Raw genomic sequence first — 21,820 nt, forward strand, 5'->3', positions numbered from 1 at the left:
CCATGTCCTTTATGCGTGACAACACTCTTTTGTTCACTGCAACTATCAATGACAACAATGCAGCATTCCTTGATGGATTTACTGCTGCTTGTGTTGAATTGGGACATTTTACTGCGACTATACCACTTGATTTGATGCTCTGGCATCGCAGATTGGCTCACCACCATCATGCTGATGTCAAGAGACTGATACAAAGAGATCTGGTCACTGGGCTTACACTGGAATCCAAGGCTGCTCCTGATCCTGTCTGTGAACCGTGCTTGTCTGGCAAGATGCATGCCAATCCATTCCCCTCATCTGATACTCACTCTGCTCATCCTTTGGACCTCATCCATTCTGATGTACACCAAGTCTCTTCCCCCACATTCTCTGGTTATCGCTACTGGGTCACCTTCATTGACGATCACAGTCGATTCCGTGTTGTTGTGCCTCTCAAGGCCAAGTCAGATGTCTTTGATGCTTTCAAGAGATTCAAGGCTTATGCTGAGACTCAATTGGAGCGTAAAATCAAGGCTCTGCGCGATGACAAAGGGGGAGAGTACATGTCCAAGGAATTTGAGCAATTCACAGATGACCATGGGATTGTCAGACAGCATACCACCAGGAATCGTCCTCAGCAGAATGGTGTGGCAGAGCGAGCAAACAGACTTCTGACTGAGCGTATCACTGCCATGTTATCAGAGTCTGCATTGCCTAACAGCTTCTGGGGTGAATGTCTGTCCGCTTTGGTGCATGTCTGGAACAGGTGTCCCACTGATGCAGTGGCCCATGCCACTCCATTTGAGTTGTGGTATGGACGCAAGCCTGACATGTCTCACCCGCGTTTGGGGCTGCACTGCCTATGTGCATGTGCAAAAGGACAAAAGAGGCGTCTTTGGCTCTCATATGGAGAAATGTGTGTTTATTGGTTACCCTGAGGGGTACAAGGGATGGAAATTCTACAATCCTACCACCAAGCGCACTGTTATCTCTGAGAGAGCTGATTTTGATGAGCGCTACTTCCCTGGCTTGAAAAGGTCTTCTGACAATGTCCCACCTCCACCTCCCACTCCACCTTCGCTATCCATGCCATTGGGTCTGATTGAGGATGTCCCTGCACCAGGTCCAGGGGGAGATATGGGCCCACCAGCTGCACTTCAACAGCCTCAGCCATTGCCTGACAATGGGCCTCATTTGGACCTTGATGCAAAACCACCTGTGAATCAACCTCCTGAGCTTCCAAATCACCCTCCTCATCGCTCACCTTCTCCTGACTTGCCTATTGCACTGAGATGCCCTGTAAGGGCTAGGAGACCACCTAGACCATGGTGGCTTCAACACAGACAACCTACTCCTGCCATTGAGAGTGATGACAGTGATTCTGAGGCAGTTGATGATGAAGTAGCACACTTTGGAGACTCTGCTGAGCCTAGGTCGTTTGCAGATGCAATGAAGCGTCCTGATGCAGATAAATGGAGAGAGGCAGCCATGGAAGAGCTTCAAGCTCATGAGCGCAATGGTACTTGGTCACTAGTGGAACTACCTCCTGAAGTCAAGGCTATTGGTGGCAAGTGGGTCTTCAAGATCAAGCGCAACTCAGATGGCACTGTTGAGCGCTACAAGGCCAGATATGTGGCCAAAGGTTATAACCAGCGCCCTGGCTTTGATTTCCTCGAAATATTTGCACCTACTGTCCGCATATCATCCATCAGAGTTGTCCTTGCCATTGCAGCCATCCACAACCTCCATTTGCGCTCCATTGACATTTCCCATGCATTCCTGAATGGAGTCATGGATGTCAAGGTCTACATGCATCAGCCAGAGGGATTCCATCAGGGTCCTCGCAATCTTGTTTGCCAGTTGGACAAGGCCATCTATGGGACAAAGCAGGGAGGCAGAATGTGGAACCAGAAGATGCACACTGTGCTTGAAAAACTCGGATTCAAGCGTACTTATTCAGACTCTGCCATCTATGTCTTTAACAGAGCTGATGTGCGCATTATCCTGCCTGTCTTTGTTGATGACATGACACTGGCATCCACTTCTACTTCTGCACTTGACCAAGCTGTCAAGGACCTCTCCCTGCACTTTAAGCTTCGTGATCTTGGCCCTACTTCTTACCTACTTGGCATTTCCATCACTAGAGACCTAAGTAATCGCACCATCTCCCTCTCCCAACATCAGTACACTCTGGACATTTTGGAGCGCTTTGGCATGAAGGACTGCAAGCCTGTGTCCACTCCCATGGATCCTGGTTTGCGCCTCACCAAGGACATGTCTCCCAAAACATCCAGTGATGCTGCTTTGATGAAGGACATTCCCTACCTTGCTGCTGTTGGTGCTCTGATGTATCTGGCCACTACCACTCGTCCTGACATTGCCTACACTGTTGGAGTCCTTGCCAGATATAACTCTAATCCTGGTCTTACTCACTGGAGCGCTGTCAAGCACTTGTTCCGCTACTTGCAAGGCACCCTTGATCATTCCCTTGTTCTTGGTCCTGATCCCAATTCCACTGAACTCTTCACCACTTTCTCTGATGCTGATCATGGTGGTGACAAGGACTCTGGTCGTTCTACTGGTGCCTATATTGTCAAGATGGGATCTGGTGCTGTCTCCTGGAGCTCCAAGCTTCAGAACATTGTTGCTCTGTCCACCACTGAAGCAGAATACATTGCTGCTGTTGAGGCTGGCAAAGAGATCTGCTGGATGCGAAATTTGTTGAAGGAAATGGGCTATCCTATCACCTCTCCTTCCACCCTTCATATTGACAACCAATCTGCCATCTCTGTATCCAAGAACCCTGAGCACCATGGTCGGATGAAACACCTTGATCTGCGATGGCATTGGTTGAGAGATGTTGTTGACTCTGGGCAGATTGCTCCTACCTTTGTTCCCACTGCTGAAATGCCTGCAGACTTGTTGACCAAGGCTCTTGCCAAGCCTAAAGTGGAAGTGTTCAGGAAGATGATGGGACTTATTAGATCAGGGGGGAGCTGATGCTTGGGAGGTGCAGCATCAGGGGGGAGTGTTAGTTTTGGTGATTCTGCACCTTTGTGCTACCTATATATTTTCATTCCTTTCTCTATCTATTCTTCTATCATTCACTATTGATTGTGTTCTCTATTATTTCGCCTTTATGGCTGCTTTGTTTACCTTTGTTTACAAAACTTCGGACAGTACTGCAGAGTCCAATGCTTCCTATTCTCTAGTTACTCACATTGGACTCTAGGTACTGTATACCTATCATACTCTCTAATAATATAGTTACTCACATTGGACTCTAGTTCCAGTCCCTGATTGCTCTCAGCAAGTGGCTAGACACTTCCTTCAAGCTTTGTTCTTAATACATTATTCTATCCTTGATACAAGTCATTATCTTTGCATCTGTTGGTTATACTCAATTAGAGCTTTTTGATTACCAACCCCCCAGGCCATATCATAAGTTTAATCCTTATGGGCTGTACATGGACCAATGAACTTCTCAATGGCCATCCAGATTGTATTTGTGTTGCACTAGGTGTTAATTGCAAGGTTTTCCTCAAGCTGGTCCAGCTGCTCAAGAATCATAGATATAGAAACTCCAAACATATTACCATTGAAGAGCAACTATCAATATTCTTGCATGTGTTAGTAACAGGTTTGACTGTTTAACACTTAGGCAAGCAATTCCAATATTCTTCAACATTATTTCAAAGTAAATCATTTACTATCTATTTTTTCTCTTTTTACTCACCATTAATTTTAGATACTTCTGACAAATGCTTCATGCATTCATATCTGCAAAAAATATACATGGCATATGTGTGTTTGACTCCCCACAGAAGACAAACCAATTGTACCTTATATCACGCAAAACCCAAAGCTCTGTCAGTTTAGCATTGCTATTGGTGTTGTTGATGGCACCCATATTACCTGCACACCTTTGCCTGCTGAGTGTTTAGCATTCCACTTGAAGTTTGTATATATGCTAAGCAGATGGGAAGGATTAGTGGCCAATGTCAGATTGTTTCATCACATGCAGACACAATTGATATTACTTTGCTGATGCTGGATTTCATTCATGTAATTAGCTTCTTGTCCCCTACAGGAGTGTTCATTATCATTGTTACGCACAAAGTGCTTAACAAAGTCTGAGGGTTTGTTGAGGTTTGTAAAGAGACTTACCCGAAGACAAGTTCAAGAACATAGTTCTGAGTGGAGGTCTTCCAACGGGAGTTGGTCTTCTTCTGAGTAGAAGTCTGATCTTAGGAGTCTAGCTTTGTAAGCGTAAACTGCGTAGAATCGTATTAGAGAATACTACTGCTGTTACATGGTATTTATAATGGAAAGGAATCGGTGATAGGAGTTAGGTCCTATCTATGGCAGGTCCGTCCGTTGAGGACTAAGTACTATAATAGGTACTGCGAATGCGAGAGGAACGGAAGTGTACGTGAAGGAAATGAGTCATCAGTCCGTGGTATAACCGATGAGTAAAAAAAATGAGTAGTTCTTAAATGTCCAATAGAGATCGTAACATTACCCCCTTACTTGCTCCGAGTTTCACCAAAATTTGGTACCTTCGCCGTCAATATTGTAACTGTCGTCGTAGCTGACGTCTCCATATAATCCTTCCATCAGAATCCTATCCTTGTCTTCCCTGCGGATGGGACACCAATTAAAACTATGTCCCAGTGCACAACGGTCACAGTTGGGGCAATAGTAGGCTTCGCAATAGTATGTGCGATGATTGCTCCAACTGCAGTTTTGGCAGTATGGAGCATTGTTACGAACACCTTTGTGGTATTTTTGTTGGGTGTTGGATGAGGTGTTGGATTGGGGAGTGGTTGGATCGTCATCTCCTAGGTCGTACGTTCCTGCGTACAACTGATCGATCATGGCTGCATGGTCATCTATGTTGATTGGGTTGGAGGGAGAGCCAGTCTCAGGCCTGTGCGTTGCGCCAGGCAGACTGCCTTTCTGACCCTTTGACATACAAGATTGCCGTTTTGATGGAGTTCTGGCGGCGGGGATCTGGAGTATCACTTCTTGTCGGCCGCGTTGGGCTCCTCGCCGGTTCATCAGACGACGGGTTTGGGTGTTTGGTACTGGTTGAGGTGGAGATGACGGGGGAGACAGTGGTTTTGGGTTCGACCCAATGGAACGGGGACTGGAGGGGCTCGACTCTTGCAAGATCAGGCTGGTTGGGACGGTGGGAATATATTTTTCCACCAACTGGGTGGGCAGACGTTGTTGAGTGACGATGTGGTAGGTGTGCTCTGGGGTAACACTGGTCCGTTCTGGGTACGATAGGGACTGGTGGGACAAACCGGGTGGAGGAGTACGCGTATAGCCGTCTCACTCTATCCGTGTGTGCACCTCTGTTAGCAAGGTCCTCCCGCCTAATTCCAAATATGCCTTTGCTGCGTCCGTCTGCCCGTTCAAGGAGTTCATCCTCAAGTGTTGTTCCAAAGATTCCAAAACTAATTTTTCCATCCGGAGTACCCGACAGATACTCGAGTCCTGACTGCTGAGCTGCGAATGCTCATTTTCCAACGAATGTAGTGAGTCTATGGCTTTTAGCAGTTCATCAGCTACAAGATCTATGGCAAGGAAGTTATGCATGGAAGAGAGTGCGTGGTACGCATGGGGGCAGCATTTTTCTGTTTCATAAAATAAATAGACGTAGGCGTTTTTGGCTGACATTAGCTCTATGGTGTCAGAGACGTCAGCTTGGTTGTGTTGTTGCCCTCGGGCAAAGGACACTCGTTCATTGGCTAGCATGTTGGCCTTGCCGGGTACGGAATAAGTGGTGATAGGGAAGCCGGTAGAGTGGGAAGTAGACATGTTTTGTGTTGAGAGAGAGCAGATTGTTGGTAGTGGGGTGGTTGTCTCTTCAACACAGCTTGTGGTCCTTCTTATAGGCTTCCAGTATCTCCGCAGCATTGGTTAAATGTTCTTCCAGTTCCCATGAGTTTTTGGAATGAGGGTAATGGCGCCTGCGTTTCCAGGGTTTGTGTCTAAGAATACTTTCTATTTCGTATTCCTCTTCTTCGTTGACCAGGTTAGGTGGTGGTTGGATAAAGTTCGGGCCATAAGTGTTGGTTTCCGTATACGGCGTGAGAAGGGATGTGTGGAAAATGTTGTGTATCCTCCAATGGGGAGGCAGGGATAGTCGGTAGTTTACCGGGGAAATCTTTTCTTGGATGCAAAAAGGTCTGATGCGTTTCATGTTGAACTTCTTGTATTCGGTAGCTTTTTCTCGCAGGTTGGTGTTCTCTAACCACACCTTTTGTCCTTCGGAGAATCGCGTGAACTTTCCATTGTTTCGTATCATCTTGCTTCTTGCGAGTTTGTGTGCTTTTAGGGCGTTTTCCCTTGCCCTAAGCAGTTCGGATAATCGTTTTTCCACTGATGGGATATTCGTGGATCTGTGTTTAGTCGGGATTCCTCGGGGTTCATATCCCATGAGGAGGTAGAATGGTGATTGGTTGTTTGTGGAGTGTGGTCTTTGGTTGTGACAGAATTTGGCGGTTGTAAGGTATTTTGCCCAGCTGTGTGGTTGGTTCTGGCAAAATATGCGGAGGTAGATCTCCAGTTCTTGATTGGATCGTTCTGTTTGTCTATCTGTCTGGGGATGATACACAGAGGAGAGTGCGGTTTCAATGTCCAGGAGTTTGTGGAGTTCTCTGGATACTTCAGAGGCAAACCGTGGTCCTCTGTCGGATATGAGTTTATCATGCAATCCAAATTGTTTGAAGATGGAATCGTGAAAGATTTGTGCGGTTTTGAGTGCGTCAATGGTTTTATGACAAGGTGAGAGGATTACCCCCTTACTAAGTCCTTGGTCTACCACGACCATTATACTGTTGTATCCTGAAGATTTTGGTAAATCAGTTATGAAGTCTACGGATAGGTACTTCATTGGTTCAGTGGTTTTTGGGGTCTGGTTTGGGATTAATGGTACAGTGGTGGGATGCGTGTTCACTTTTGCTTGTTAACAAGTTGCGCATCCTTTCACGTATTCTTCCACTTGTTTCATCATTCCTGGCCACCAATAGGCCTTTTTGATCAACTGGTAGGTTTTGAGCCTTCCTGGGTGTCCTGCGGACAGGGAATTGTGGTGATCTTTGATGATCGTCTTTGTTCTTCTACTTCGTCAATCATTAATTTATTCTGATAAAAGAACTGTCCTTCTTCTTTTCTCCAATCATCTTTCTTCGTTCTTCCTGGATAATTATCATTTGTGAGCATGGCTTGCTCGATTGTGTTTTTAATTGTTTGTGTGTGATACAGGAACACTGAGGCGGGTATCATTGGTGTGTCATCATCATCTCTTTCTGTTTCGACGTATAAATCAGGTCTTCTTCAGAGTGCGTTGGGTACCACCATGTGGGTTCCTGGTACGTGCTCCAAGGTGTAATTGTATTGTGATAGTTCCAGCTGCCATCTTCTTTGTCGTGGTGTGAGTTTCCTGGCTTTTTGCCAGTACATCAGGTTCTTGTGATCTGTCAGGATTTGGATCGTGTGGGGGCTTCCCAAAAGTAAGTGTTTCCACTCTTTTAAAGCTCTCATTACCGCTAATAACTCTTTGTCGTAGATCTGGTAGTTCTTTTCAGCGGGGGATAGAGTTTTGGAGGAAAATGCACATGGGTGCCATTGTCCTTGGTCATTGGGTTGCATTAATACAGCTCCTGTGGCGTGTTTGCTGGCATCTGCAGCAATCTTTGACAGTTTCGAGGAGTTGGGAATTTGTGTTACAGGGGATTCGAGGAATTTTTGTTTCATTAATTTGAAAGTGTCGTCTTCAGTTTGGGTCCAGTTCCACTTCCTATCCTTTTCTAGTAAAGCATTCAAGGGCCTGGCAAGGTCAGAGTAATGACCGATAAACTTCCTGTAGAAGTTTCTGTAACCTAAAAACTTCCTTACGCCTTTGGTGTCTTTTGGGATTGGCCAATCGCGGATCCCAGTGAGTTTGGCCGGATGCATTGATACCTGATTGTGGGAAACGATCATTCCCAAGTATTCAATGGTTTTTGCTTTGAAGGTGCATTTTTTTAGTTTTAGGAATAGGTCATTACCGCGTAGTCTTTGTAGAACCTGTTTTGCTCGGATTCGGAGTTTTTCGGTGTTGGTGTCAAAGATGAGGATGTCATCCATGTATATGATCATCCAACCTTCATCAATGTAGTCTTTGAATTTGTCGTTCATCAGCCTTTGGAATGTTGCCGGTGAATTGCACATGCCGAAGAACATGACCATTGGTTCGAACACTCCTTTGCTGGTTTTAAACGCAGCTTTCCATTCATCTCCTTCTTTTATCCTTACATTGTTGTATCCCCAATGTAGATCTAGTTTTGTAAAGATGGTGACTCCTTTCAATTTTTCGATGAGGTCGGGTATCAGGGGTAGTGGATAGGGGTCTTTCATGGTATATGCATTCAGTTTTCTGTAATCTTGGCACGGTCGGAGTAATCCGTCCTTTTTGCCGATGAAGAAGAAGGGGGACACCTGTGGTGACTTGCTCTGCCTGATGTATCCCTTTCTGTAGTTTTCCGTTAAGAATTCCGTTAATGCTTTGTCTTCCTTTGGTGCCAATGGGTACAGCTTGCAATCTGTTGGTACAAATTCTGGTTTCATGTTGATTGCATGATCATATTCCCGTCGCTTGGGGAGTCTTTCCAACTTCTTTTTGTCAAAGACGTCTGAATACCCTTTATATTCATCCGGGAGGTTATGCTCCTTCTTTTCTCCGTGTATTTGCGCGTGTTCCATTGCCGAGTTGACCTTTAATCGAATCGTGGTTCGAGGATAGAGTGTTTGGTCGGATACGTATCTATGACTGGTTTCGTACACATCCTCGTTTACTGTGGTTGTCCTGATTTTTGTTTCCGTGGTTGTTTGGTTCATCCTGATGGAGTGTTTGTCCGAGTTTGGTAATTCTTTGTCTTTCCAGTTAATGACAGGATTGACTTTTCGTAACCAGGGAAATCCCAGTAATACATCTTCTCCGTCTAGTCCGGTCAATAGGAACTTTGTAAACCTGTTTTGTCCTCCTGCATCTATCCTCTGATAGGTGTAATGCGTATTTTTTCCGTTTTTGTTCGTGGTTCCATCAACATTTTTACACATTATAGGAGTTGGGAGTTTTTGGAGGGGGAGTTGGTGTCTGATGGCGAATTTTGTGTCCATGAAGTCGTCAGTAGCTCCTGAATCTATCAGGGCTTTAGTTCCGATGGTTTTCTGTTTCAACGAGCAATCAATTCGTAAAGAGTTGGCATTGATCATTGCTATTGTTACAGTTGCCATTTTTGACGGTACTAACATCGGGGTAGTCCGTTGTTTCAAAAACCCTTGTCTTCTAATTCTTTCATCGCCTCTGTTCTTTGATCTTCTCCTAACTCCCTCCACATCCTCATGATGTTTTGGACCCTGTCTTCTTCCACCACTGTTTTGGTGTCATCTTCCGTTTCGGTTTGACGTACCTTTCTTTTGGGAGTTTTTCCTTTGTTCCTACAATTCCTTCCTATGTGTCCTTTCTCGTTACATATGAAGCATCTTCCCTCTTTCCTCCTTGATTCTTCTTCATCTTTAGTTAATCTTCTGGTGCTGGTGGATGGTCCACTTTTGCGGTTTCTGTTGTTCTGTCTTTCTTTGTTTCTGGCGCCCCACGCTCCTTCCGAGATAGCGTTGGCACTGATCCAGTTGGCGTCTAGATTCACCACTGTGCTCATCCAGTCTTCAATGGTGAGTAGTTCCTTTCCGGTGAGTGCCCCATGAAGGAGGGGTGACCGGATAGCCTTTTGATAAACCATGATCATGGCTTCGTTGTTGATGCCGCTCTTCCCAGCATCTAGCATGAACCTTGAGTTAAATGCTACTGCATTTTCTCCTTGTTCTATCTTCATTTTCATCAAGGCGGCCGAGGCCGTTCCTTTGATGTTTGCCGTTCTGAAACTGGCTGTGAAGGTTTTCATGAAGTCTGCCCATGTGGGGTAGGTGTTCTTCTCTTTGTATTCGGTCATCTTGGCTTCGCTCCATGAGGTGGCATTGCCATCCTTCATGTAGCTGAGGGCCACATATACCTTTTTCTTGTCAGAGTTGTAGATGGTGTCATTGATATCAAAGTGTAGATCGGTGGACAATATCCACCTTTGGGCTTTATCTGGGGTTCCATTGAAGTCATCAATTTTCCCGATCATCGTGGGTTTGGAGGCTGTAGCGTTAGACATGGTGCGTGGTTGTGGGATAGGGGATGGAGCAGGTGCGGCTGGGAGTATCTGTGACGTGGGAGGTGGTATCGGGTCGCCGCTTGCTGCAAATTCTTCAAAGTCATTCTCGTTGTAGAGGTTTTCTACGGTTACTGGGGGATTGTGTTGTGTTGTGGGTAGTAGCTGTGGGTGGCTTTCTGTGTAGTACTGTAGCCAACGTGTTCTGGCTTTGTAGAAAATGTCTGCTTGTTCTCTGGTGTGCAGTCGGGTTACGCCTGGTTGGGGAAAGGGAGGTGGAGCTGCTATCCTTTCTTGTCGGGATGACGTCGGTGGGGTTGCTGTTTGTGGGTTGTCTGAGCTTCCTCTTGCTCTCTGGGATCTGGTTGTTGGTCGTTGCAACGTCTTGTCGACTTTTTCTTCCCAAACCTAAATAGGTGGGACTTCTGATTAAAATATGATTCTTTTGTTACGCACAAAGTGCTTAACAAAGTCTGAGGGTTCGTCGAGGTTTGTAAAGAGACTTATCCAAAGACAAGTTCGAGAACATAGTTCTGAGTGGAGGCCTTCCAACGGGAGTTGGTCTTCTTCTGAGTAGAAGTCTGATCTTAGGAGTCTAGCTTTGTAAGCGTAAACTGCGTAGAATCGTATTAGAGAATACTACTGCTGTTACATGGTATTTATAATGGAAAGGAATCGGTGATAGGAGTTAGGTCCTATCTAGGGCAGGTCCGTCCGTTGAGGACTAAGTACTATAATAGGTACTGCAAATGCGAGAGGAACGGAAGTGTATGTGAAGGAAATGAGTCATCAGTCCGATGGTATAACCGATGAGTAAAAAGAAATGAGTAGTCCTTAAATGTCCAATAGAGATTGTAACAATCATCTATCCAAATATGTATGAAATAATTGCTGGAATAATATTACAATACACAATTTTTGGACCTTTAACTTTTATTCTCCTATTTAACTTTCCTCTTCTTTTGGACACTTGTACTTTCACTTTCTTGTGCTGTGCAGCCTCTATATATTTTTAGCTACAACCTACTTATGTGGTGAAGCTAGTCACAAGGGCTGCACCCTATGACATCATCAGCTACCACATTGATCAACTGTATAGTATATATGTACAAAGACCATATAGTAGTATATAAACCCCTTCATTCATCCTTTCTGCTTGTTGTAGTTGTATGCTAGAGTTTAAACTTTACTTGTTACACTAGGACTGTGAGGAATCAATTTTTCTCATTGCATTCCTATCATGTTGTGGTTATCCGACTCATTCCCCATCACTCCTCTCGCCCTTGGACTGGAGATCACAGCTGGTATTTTATTACTCTTATCTTTCTTCTTCTTATTTTCCATTTATACTCACGTCCTATCATACTTATGATAATGGAGAGCCGTTGTAGACCCTCGAGAAGATATCCAGATGGCATAGCGACAACCCAATGCTATGTCCTGGAATACTTCAGAGAGATATTAATCAGCGATATAGGCTATGGCTCAGCGCCTTCTCATGGGCTTACTGATACAGCCAATTGTACATCCCTCACCAAGACTCTCTCTCACATGATTAGTAAATACAATAAATCAGACCACTTCCCCTTTTTCTTATTGGTTAATTGTTACAATAACACAATTTTCGGACCTTTCCTTTATTTTTCATTCTCCGCTTTAACCTTGTACTTTAGCTTTCACACATGGTGCCACGCGGCACTTCCCCTTTTGTCCAAACTCCTCTTTCTCGCGCTGCATTGCCTTTCTTCTTATTTTAGACACAACTCTCTCACACAGTGGAGCTGGCCATGCGGGCTAGGCCCCATGACATCATCAGCCACTGTCTCTATCAAACTGTATAGTACACATATACAAACAACCCTGTAGTATATATACCCCAATAAATCCAGGAGACTCCTCAGCGAGTCCTCCTGTTGTTAACCAACAAACTCTCTGCAGCTCAAGGGGTAACCACTCCCCATTCACTACCCTTATAGTGTGTTCTTGTGTGTGCCAGAGTAACTAACTCTTGGTTGTTACATTAATCATTCAGTCAGGCCACTCTTGTACCTTCCTCTCTTTCTGGCTTGACCGCCACTAGTCAGTATATAAGGAGTAGATATTTCATGTATTGTTCTTTAGTTCAATATTAGTTTGGATTTGTGCCTATATTGATACTCTTCAGCTCTCATACTCTGATTCACTGTCTTTCATCAAGGACTTGGCCAGGCATTGATTGTTGCTATATAGCTTCGTATTTGTTGCCTGACAAGGACTTGCTCTTCTACTCTTTTGCACATTGTGCAAGCTGGTCCATAGGCTTAAGTGGCTATGCACCTCATTGTAAGATAAACAGAGGATAGTTTGAAAACCCTAGATGGTAATACACCACTTGTTGGGCCTGGTGTCAGATAGTAATACTTTGAGCCTGCCCCCTGATTTCAAGATGAGCTCCTTGTTCTGGAGAGATAGATAATTGAATTTGGGCACACAGTCCCCAGTGCAAAGGAGCAGAGCTACACATTGGTCACTTGGGAAACAAATTATACACAGCCCCCAGTGTCAATGGGGAGTACTTAGCTCAGCAGATGGTGTAGAAACTCTGTTGATTAGAAATTAGAAAAAACTGTCCTCTTTGCTTTCCTCTGACCAGGATGGACACTTGTCTCCACTAGTTTGGAGAAGGGTTGGCAGCTTAACAAGCAAACCACCCTCCCAAATCTTTGATACTCTCAGAATTACGCTCCTCATGCTCTGCCGTTTGGCATAGCCCTGCACCCAAACTCCACATGGTACTCCAGATATCCGCTCCTGTACTCCTGCACTGGACTTCTAGTCTGCCATACATTTTATCCTCTACTCTTACCTATTCACTCTATTGAGTTAGGGACTAAGGTCCACAGAAGGGCCTAGCACACAAGCTAAGTCAAGCCTCAGCCTCATACTTTATTCTGCTCCCTGCCTCATCTCCACGCTTCAAAGTCCGGTTACTACAAAGGTCACGGTTCTGACAATCTCAATCTCCCACTACCCACACTGTTGTATTTAAAAATATATATAATAAGTAAACATAATAAACCCTGGTCCAAATAGTTATTAGGGCTCGGACTTAAGGATCTCTGACTTTTCAGAAGTCCAGAAATCATGGCCTGTGGCATGGATATGACAGAGATCCAATACTCAGCTGGGAAGAGGTACTGTATATTCCCAAAATCATCTATCATCTCATGTTTATTGAACTTTTTAGTGTTAGCCAGCTCTGAAGTGAACTTGTGCATAAAATAATCTTTATACTGATCCAACCACTCCTCACAAACAAAGTTTTTGGCAATTTCAACCCATTCTCCTTCCTATTTATGTGCACAAAAGTATTCAAGTTTGAGACCAGGGTGAAGAAATAGAGAGGAAGATGTGTTATTAATCTTGCATCTCACTATCAAGACATTGTACATACTTTATACAGTATATACCCATAGCAATTTGGTACACATTTGAGTTGTCTATAACCTTCCAGTAGTGGTTCATTTTTTTTGCAAGTGAGCTGCATTGCTGCAAGGATAGCCAGATCAAATTCTTGCTGCAATTTTGAGTCAAGGTGGCAGTCAAGCTTGTTTATTACAGGTATCACAGCGGCAATTTAGGCAACATTCTGGGAGAAAAATAGTATGGCCTGTTTACAGCTCTACAGAAAATGAGCAACAAAGGTAAAATAGTGGAGTTCAAACTGAGTAAATTATCTCTAGTACTGAAACAAGATCCTCAGCTACTCTTTATTCTGAATCATCAAGCTCAAACTTGCAAAATACTGGCAATTTCTTGTCAACCATAATCTTGTCAATGGCCTGTCTGTACTTCAACGCAAACCAAAGCATATCATAGGCAGAGTTCTATTGAGTTACAACATCACAGGGAATAAGATTTAGCTTAAGGTCAATATAATAACATTGTGACCTCAAAGCAGGCAAGGCCTGGATAAGAGCAAATGAAAGCTGGTGGAACTGGGAAATTTATAGCCTCTGCCCAATGTCAAGTATGGTGACTGACCTTGGTGATAGCATGCCTAATAATAAATACATCATTGAGCATTACCTCTCTCTGCACACCATCTAATGATTTCTGCTTGTCAATTTTATCATCCAAATCATCTGTGGAACCACCATTGCTGCCTAAATTCTCCTCCTCATTGGTCTCTTCTTCCTTGTCATTCATGATAAGTGGTGCCAGTGGGCAGTCATTATCATCTCCACCTGGCTCATCTTCATTATTACCCATTATACCAGGATTCAGTGGCCTTAGGAGTGCCTTTGCAGCTAGCTAAATAGTGTGATTAAAACACCGCACTCTGTTGTTAGCCTCAAATGAGTTATCTAGCTTTGAAAGCTTAGCCATTTGAGTGTTGTTTGATATTGCATTATCTGCATTTACTGATAAAATCTGCGGTTTATTGCCTTTAAGTAGTGCTACTAGTGAAGATTAGGGATAAGATGGAAAATGAATTTCTTGCGTAAGATCAAAGCGCTCCAACCGGTATGAGACTGGCAAAGTCGTTGACTTACTACCTAAGAACTTTTGGCACAGTTACTCACCTCTACAATCTCAATGTGACAACACCAACAAGACACAGTCTTGGGGCACTGGAGCACAACAACAACAACAACAACTCATTAAGAGAGGGTACTTTCATACTAATGTTGGTAGACACTAGAAGAGGACTTGCTGAGTCCCTCCCCATGTATTGCTCCAGTATATATACTATTAATACATGAGGTACTGTACAGTTGTAAATAAAGTTCAAAGTCTGATGTCTAGCATGTGACCAGTCACATGATGAGTCTAGACACTGGTCAGGTGATTATGAAAAGTCTGAAATGTAAAGTAAAGTCAATGGCCATGTGATCAGTCACATGACTTGGAAAATGAAAAGTAAAGTATATAAAAAGTAAAGCGTAAATAGGTGCTGGTATGTCTATTGTAACTTCATTTATGATATTGACTGGTTGTTCTCTGTGACCCAGCATACAAGTTGAGCCCTAGAAATGTAGTGTCAAATATAGAGTGCATTAGACAGCATTAAACGACTTGACATACCGGACTTCATCATTTATGTGCATGTAGTGTATGTGATGGACTGGCTGTTGCCCCTGACGAGTAAATGCTGCATAGATTGAGCTACTCTGTCCCTTGGTCAGCTGCCCATTAAAAATGTTCTCAACTGCCTCTTTTCCCCAGCAAATAATTGCATGGCGCTTCAGGTTTGTTGTGGAGGACTTATCCTTTGAATATTGGTACCGGTGCACACCACCAGTTGAGCTTTTACACTTTTGTGCACTACACGGAAAGAAATGTACAAGCTGGCCATCAATGTACCCTACAGTCACAGCGTTAAGCTTGAAAAAATAGACTAAGGAATGCCAATGCTTTTTGAGAGCCGCTAAACCCAAGAGTGAGCACACAACTCCACCAGCAACTCACTCAACTCACCCAAGTTGAGCTCCCCCCAAGTCACTGCCAGCACAGGCTTGTGAGGGGAGAGACACTTTGGCTTTTTTGAGCAGTGGGATGAGGATTGCTGCACCCTTTTTGACAACTTTTGAGACAGCCTTTGTCATAGATGTGGATAATGATTTTACAGACAAGGAGCCTTTGTGGGACAATGGAGTCACGATGGGGGAATACTTGTAGTCAGTGCCAAAGACAAACTTGGAACGAGATGATTTTTTGCTCACTGCCCTTCTCTTGCATTCACACAAATTTGTCGAGTCCAATGTCTTCAGTGGCAGTTCTCTCGGCTCTTTGCTCTGACTGCAATTTATGATGCAAACTCTGAAGAGAGGTGCAATGTAAGCAAAAGCCATGTCAATTAGTGGATGATGGAGGGAAGAGTGTAGTAGGAATCATGATCCACAGAGGTGCTACTCCGGGAGCCATACCCGTGGAAACCAGACCCGCCACAACACTGTGTACGAGCCATACCCGTGGAAACCCGCACACCATGCACACAGTACAGTGTTGTGGCGGGTCTGGTTTCTTCACACTGTACCCACACCCACCATCCCTGTTGACCCCACACCGCAGTGCCACCCACACCCGTGAACAACCCTACGGAGCATGGCCACCACTCCATGAAGTCACCCATTGGGTAGCACCCCCAACAATATTGTAGTAGCAGCTGGCTTCAAGTGAGTATAAGCATGCATACCTCACTCATCCCCATAGCCTTCCAGGCAGCAGCGGCTCAGTTCAGGCATTCTGTCGTTTTCATACTCAAATTCGGGATTCATTGATACTCGTGTTCTGAATATTCACAGCGGTGGGTGAGGACGACTCGGCGAGGGCTGGATAATGATTGTCTGCGAGCGTCTAGCAAGACCTCGAGACCCTTTTTACCGGCGGAGCCTCGGGTGCGAGGGCTATAGATATAGGTGCCGGACTTGAAACGCTGATCAGAGCAGAGACGACGTGGTACGAAACACAAAACACAGAACACGGAACACGGGGCTGTGTGGGCTTGACTGGGCGACGCGGCAGAAACGAAGTAGTACGACACACAAAACACGAAACACGAAACATAGTACACAATCTGGGCGATGTAGGATTCGGTTTGAAGGTGCGGCGACGCGACTTAGAGGACCGCCCCGGTTGACGCTTGAAAACTGGAGCGTACATTAGGAGAGTATATATGCTGCAGTTTGGAGCGGCGAGACGAGATCTGCAAAGGAAGATGAAGGTGGTCCTTATCTTGAGCTTAAGCTTAAGGGGTGACAATAATGACGAGATGAGACGAGACGGGGATGGGGCTGTGAGTGTCAGTTTCAAGAAACAATAGAGATGATGCGACACGGTATCAAATGCAAGGAGAGTCGGGGGTGGTGGATGAGTTGGGATCTAGATTGAGGACGGGGAAATTTAGGGTTAGATTCTGTGCTGCGAGGGTTGTCACGACGAGAGACGTCTCCCCCTGAAACCAACTTGCCACTTGCGAACCTTGGAGCCCGACATGGATGACTCAGTACTCCATGCTACAGTAACGGGAGTGGTTTTGGAGGGGATACATATATATATATGTACGCGTAGCGTGCTTACAGCCTGACATTGGGGAGAAAACGACGGGTCTAGGCAGTGGTTCAGTATATGAAAATGTTTATTGAAAATTGACGAATCGGGTGATAATTTTCAGTCCCTGAGTGCGAGATTGGCTTTTGTTGGAATTTGTAGGAAAAAGGTATTATAGAGAGACGATCCAGGCCGGTAATGACAAGGCGCAGAGGAACGATCTGGGCGATCGAGCCCGAGTGGGAGGTGGATATTAAAGTCAGTCACCCGTCGCTGTCGATGTGGATGTGAATGTGGTGTGGTAGTCATGCTGTGTAGATAAGGATAAGGCGGCGCCGAAGAGGCTGATCGGGAGATGGGGATAGGAAGGGTGTGGTGGTCATGGCGTGATCGATGGGAGATTCTCAGAAGAGGGTGGGTTGACGCGTGGGGAGTGTGATGGGGTGATGATGGTATGGTGTGATAGCGCGGGGGTGATGATGTTGTGTTGAAGAAGCGATGGTGAGATGGCGAGTAGAAGCAGTGGATGCGGGAGGGAAGGGAAGGTGATGGTGGAGTGGTTACTACTGGAAGCGACTTGAAGTGGGTCGACGTGATGGTACCACAATAGGATACATGGCGTGGGGATCAGCCTGTCAAGAGAGAGCAGCATGCGGGACAGAGCGGGTGATCGAGTCTCGTGTGCAGTCACGAGGGGCCGTGACGAGCGCTTGTCGTCGCCCTCTTGCTGTGACGTGAAGCAGTGTCCAAATACGCGTATGTGTGAGAGAGCGAGCGGTACCGGTACAAGGCTGACCGAAAAAGTCTATTCGAGGTTCGTGTGCAGTCAGGTGAGCAGAGATCTGGATCGTGGATCTGAGATGGCATTCGATCATCGAGTTTGATTTGAATTTGACGAACGTCGAAGCGGGGTAATGGGGTCACGTCTGTCACGCCACCGGTGGTCGTCCCCTCCGTGTTGAGGAGAGATGGCGAGTGGGAGAGGGAGAGAGAGGAATAGGGGGGCTGATGAGAAGGAGAAGAAGGGAAAGAGAGTGATTTGAATTTGCAGTAGAAATGGACGACTCTAGGCTGTGATAACGAACCCACTCTCCTATTGCCCCCGCGATCTGAGATCCCCTCTCACCACTTCCTTTATCTCCTCTTCACTCTCAGCTTCTCCCAATCAACACCCATCAACAACGACGACGACGACGAGCTAGTTCCACATCGACTGCCACGACGAGCCCACCTAGTTCCACATCGACTGCCACGACGAGCCTACCCAGTTCCACATCGACTGCCACGACCAGCTCACTCAGTTCCACATCGACCAGCACCTCTCCTCCATGTCGCCCGACGCCCTCCCCGTCTACGGCCTCACCTATCCGCCATCGCTGCTGTCCTCCCTCACTCCCCTCCTCTCTCGCCCACGCCCACACCCGCCCATTCGCCTCCTCCCCGCTTCTGCCTTCTCTGCCCTCCACCTCGCCCACCACACCGCCCACCCCCCTGACTCGGTCCTCTTCCCCTTCCTCCACGGCCTCGAGGCCTCCAACGCTGCCCAGAACCTCTTCTTCGCCGACCCTGCTGCTGCCCAGCATACCCTCGCACACAGCACCGACTCTGGCACACTCGATCCAGCACTGATGATCCAGGACAAGCAGGGTCGCGCCCTCCGTCCCCCACGCTATCGCGGCCTCGTCTGGGTCCTCTGCGAAGACGACCTCGAGAGCGACGCCGACATCCCCCTCCCCCATCACTCCACCAACCCTGACGGCGAGGACGACGAGGTCGAGTGGGAGGAGGACAGCGAGCTCGGGCTCCCTGACGATCTCCCAGATGACATGGCCATGAGCGTCTCCCTCGACCACCACGATAAGGGCACCGCCATGGACGTCGACGCCGACTCCACCCCAGCCCACATGCACCCCGTCCACCACCGCCCCGCCCCCCTCAAAATCACCACCACCACCAACCCAGACTCGAACACCAAAAACCACCTCGTCTCCCTCTCCCATCCCTCCGATCTGCGCCCCGCCACCGGTGACGGCCCCCACGACCGCCGCGCCTCCTCCGCCTCGTCTACATCCACCACCTCCATCAGCACCTCGGCCTCGTCCGCACCCTCGTCGGCGTCTATGAGCGCCACCTCGCGTATACCCTCTGGTTCCACCATGGCGTGTTCCCCTTCCCTCCTGTCCGCCATATCGACGACGCCCTCCTCGACCTACGACTATCCCGACGACGCATGCGCGCCTATCATCGTGCCCTCCCAGCACCCCGTCTCCACCCCCACCCCCTCTCAGAACGGTGCGAAGACGATGGCTCCGAGCGCACACGCTCGCACCGCCCAGCCCAAACTGAAGCATCCCCCAGTGCTCACGTCCACATTGCGTCCACACGAGCTCATCAGACCCGTCGTCGACCTCTCCGCACCCTGCTTCGCACGCATGACACACGGCGCCTTTAGCTCCTTCTCCGCCTTCTCCGCCCATCCTCCTCCCCAACACCACGCGAACCCTGCCAAATCTGCGGGCTCGAGGACGCGGGGGACGATGGGTATGGACGTCGATGGCAATGGGGTGGGGTACGAGTATGAGCAGGAGGCTGGGGACGATGAGGATGTCGAGTATGAGTTTGTGCCTCCGCGTGTGCCTGATGGGATCAGTTTGAGAAATTTTGGGATCCAAGTCGTGAGTCTCATTTCTTCATTTTTCACGTTTTCGCGTTTTTGCCTCCCTATGCGCCCCCACTTATGCCATAAACGATAATCAATTAAAATTAACGACCACACTCATATTTATTTTATTCATGTTTGCCCCTATCTAGCCCATATACACGTCCATATCCGATATAGTGATATACTCCCCGCGCGGGAATACGCCTGCTGCTCGGAAGCTCGCGAGGAAGTTTGCACGTGCGGTGGAGAGGAAGTGGGAGGAGAGGAGGGAGAAGAGTGGCGGTGGGAGTGGCGGTGGGAGTGTGAGTGGAAGTGGGAGTGTGAGTGGAAGTGAGAGTGTGAGTGGAAATGGGAATGCAAAAGGAGCAGAAGAAGAGAAAGACGACGGCAAGGGAGAAGGAGAAGAGGAAGAAGAAGGACGCGAATCCTCTTAAAATACAACGTGGCCCTCGCTCGATGCGGAGACGCGGAGCATTGAGCGCCGAGTTGGCACATCTTGTGGTGAGGAAGGAGGGGAGTGTGAAGGAGAGGCGAGGGCTTGGGCACGGGCACGGTGGGGGTGCGCATACGGAGGGCACGGATGGGCGGACGGGGGGTGTGAACGCGCCCTCGTCGTCGTCGTCTTCGTCATCATCATCTTCTCGCGCGGCAAACCAAGCGGACGATGCAAAAGGGATACGGGTTAAAGACTATGCCAACGTGAAGGAGAGCGAAGGAAAGAGGGGAGGGAGGGAGGAGAGGGAGGGACGCGCGAATACGATTGATTTTGCGCAGCGGGAGAAGGAGGAGATGCGTGATTTGACGCGGGCGAGTGAGATTTTGAGTTTGGTGCCGGAGAAATGGGAGTCTGCTCTGGGAGGTATGTCCTGCTTTTCTTTGAGACTTTGTTGTTAGTTTTTTTCGTTGGGTTTGGTCGAAAAGCTGAGCGTGTCGTTTTTTATTTTTACCCCAATTCTAGACGTCCATCGCCCGAACTCGAATCCGAATATAACCCAAGCCCAAGCGCAGACCATCTTATCTGCCAGCACGACTGCCACCTTCTGGGATCCCAGCTTAGGCCAGGTGTTTTTGGGCAACGCGAGCGACGTCCCAGCCGTCCCCCCCAAAAAACGGAAACGCAAGAACGGAAGCAGGGATCGCAACAAGCGTCCCCATGGCGTTGGCGCCATGAACGGCGGCGGCGACCTGGAGTTTGACCTCGAGAGCGGGGGCGGTGCGTATGATGACGAGTCTGAGTACTCGAGCGAGGAGGAAGAGGGTGCGGGAAGGAGGGGGTCTTTAGCTGGCCCCTATGTCGATCTCGTGCAGCATGGGTATGGCCGATACGAAGATGTGGACGAAGACGAGGACGAGGAGGCGGATCCGTTCGAGACTCATCCGTCCAACTCGCCCTCGCTGGGGTTCGGCTATGATATCTGCATCGAGTGCCACGACCTCGCTCCCTTCCCGTCTACCGCGCATCTGAGAGCGGCGGAGGAGCATGTGTGGGCGCTGGAGGGGATGTGGAAGGAGAGAGCGAGGGGGAGGCGGTATGGCAGCGGGAGTGGCGGCGAGGGCGAGGAAAGGGGGGAGGTCATCCCCCCTCGTCCGCCCCCGCACGCGAGTGCCGTCGTGCACCTGCCGTTCCCGAGCAGTCCGCCGTCGACGGGGGTCAGTTTGAATTCGATTCTGCCGGTGGTGAGGTTTTTGGAGAGGATGGTGAGACCCCCGCCTCCGCCTGCACCGCCTGCGTCGTCGCCGTCGTCTCCCACCGGCACGTCTCCCACGTCTCCGTTTGCGAAGCGGGCGAGTATGAGTGGGGTGGGCGCGAGCGTAGTAGGCGCGTCTCCGCGGTCGTTGCCATCGTCGTATGCGTATCCCTACGCCCAACAATTCATCTCCCTACCCACCACCCTCCTTCCCTTCCTCGCGTCCCAAAGTCCTAGTCCTCACGCTGCGT

The 21,820-nt window shown here is 47.7% G+C and overlaps 3 protein-coding genes across 3 annotated transcripts; all 3 read right to left on the reverse strand.

The window, feature by feature from the left end:
- Nucleotides 1-4,521: 4,521 nt before the first annotated feature.
- On the reverse strand, nt 4,522-5,805 carry SERLADRAFT_437935 (uncharacterized protein; the record flags this gene model as incomplete). Its single annotated transcript, XM_007318283.1, has 2 exons — nt 4,522-5,274; nt 5,338-5,805. 2 exons carry the CDS (start codon nt 5,803-5,805, stop codon nt 4,522-4,524), a joined length of 1,221 nt encoding a protein of 406 aa, XP_007318345.1.
- A 3,497-nt stretch (nt 5,806-9,302) lies between these two features.
- Nucleotides 9,303-14,438, reverse strand: SERLADRAFT_437938 (uncharacterized protein; the record flags this gene model as incomplete). Its single annotated transcript, XM_007318284.1, has 2 exons — nt 9,303-10,595; nt 14,211-14,438. The coding sequence occupies 2 exons, from the start codon at nt 14,436-14,438 to the stop codon at nt 9,303-9,305; spliced, it is 1,521 nt and encodes a 506-aa protein (XP_007318346.1).
- A 493-nt stretch (nt 14,439-14,931) lies between these two features.
- Nucleotides 14,932-17,893, reverse strand: SERLADRAFT_467440 (uncharacterized protein; the record flags this gene model as incomplete). Its single annotated transcript, XM_007318285.1, has 4 exons — nt 14,932-15,196; nt 15,255-15,597; nt 15,648-15,989; nt 16,366-17,893. The coding sequence occupies one exon, from the start codon at nt 16,830-16,832 to the stop codon at nt 16,527-16,529; it is 306 nt and encodes a 101-aa protein (XP_007318347.1).
- Between the last annotated feature and the right edge of the window lie 3,927 nt (nt 17,894-21,820).

The sequence above is a fragment of the Serpula lacrymans genome, assembly GCF_000218685.1.
Source record: "Serpula lacrymans var. lacrymans S7.9 unplaced genomic scaffold SERLAscaffold_7, whole genome shotgun sequence".
In the NCBI taxonomy this organism is placed as follows: domain Eukaryota; kingdom Fungi; phylum Basidiomycota; class Agaricomycetes; order Boletales; family Serpulaceae; genus Serpula; species Serpula lacrymans.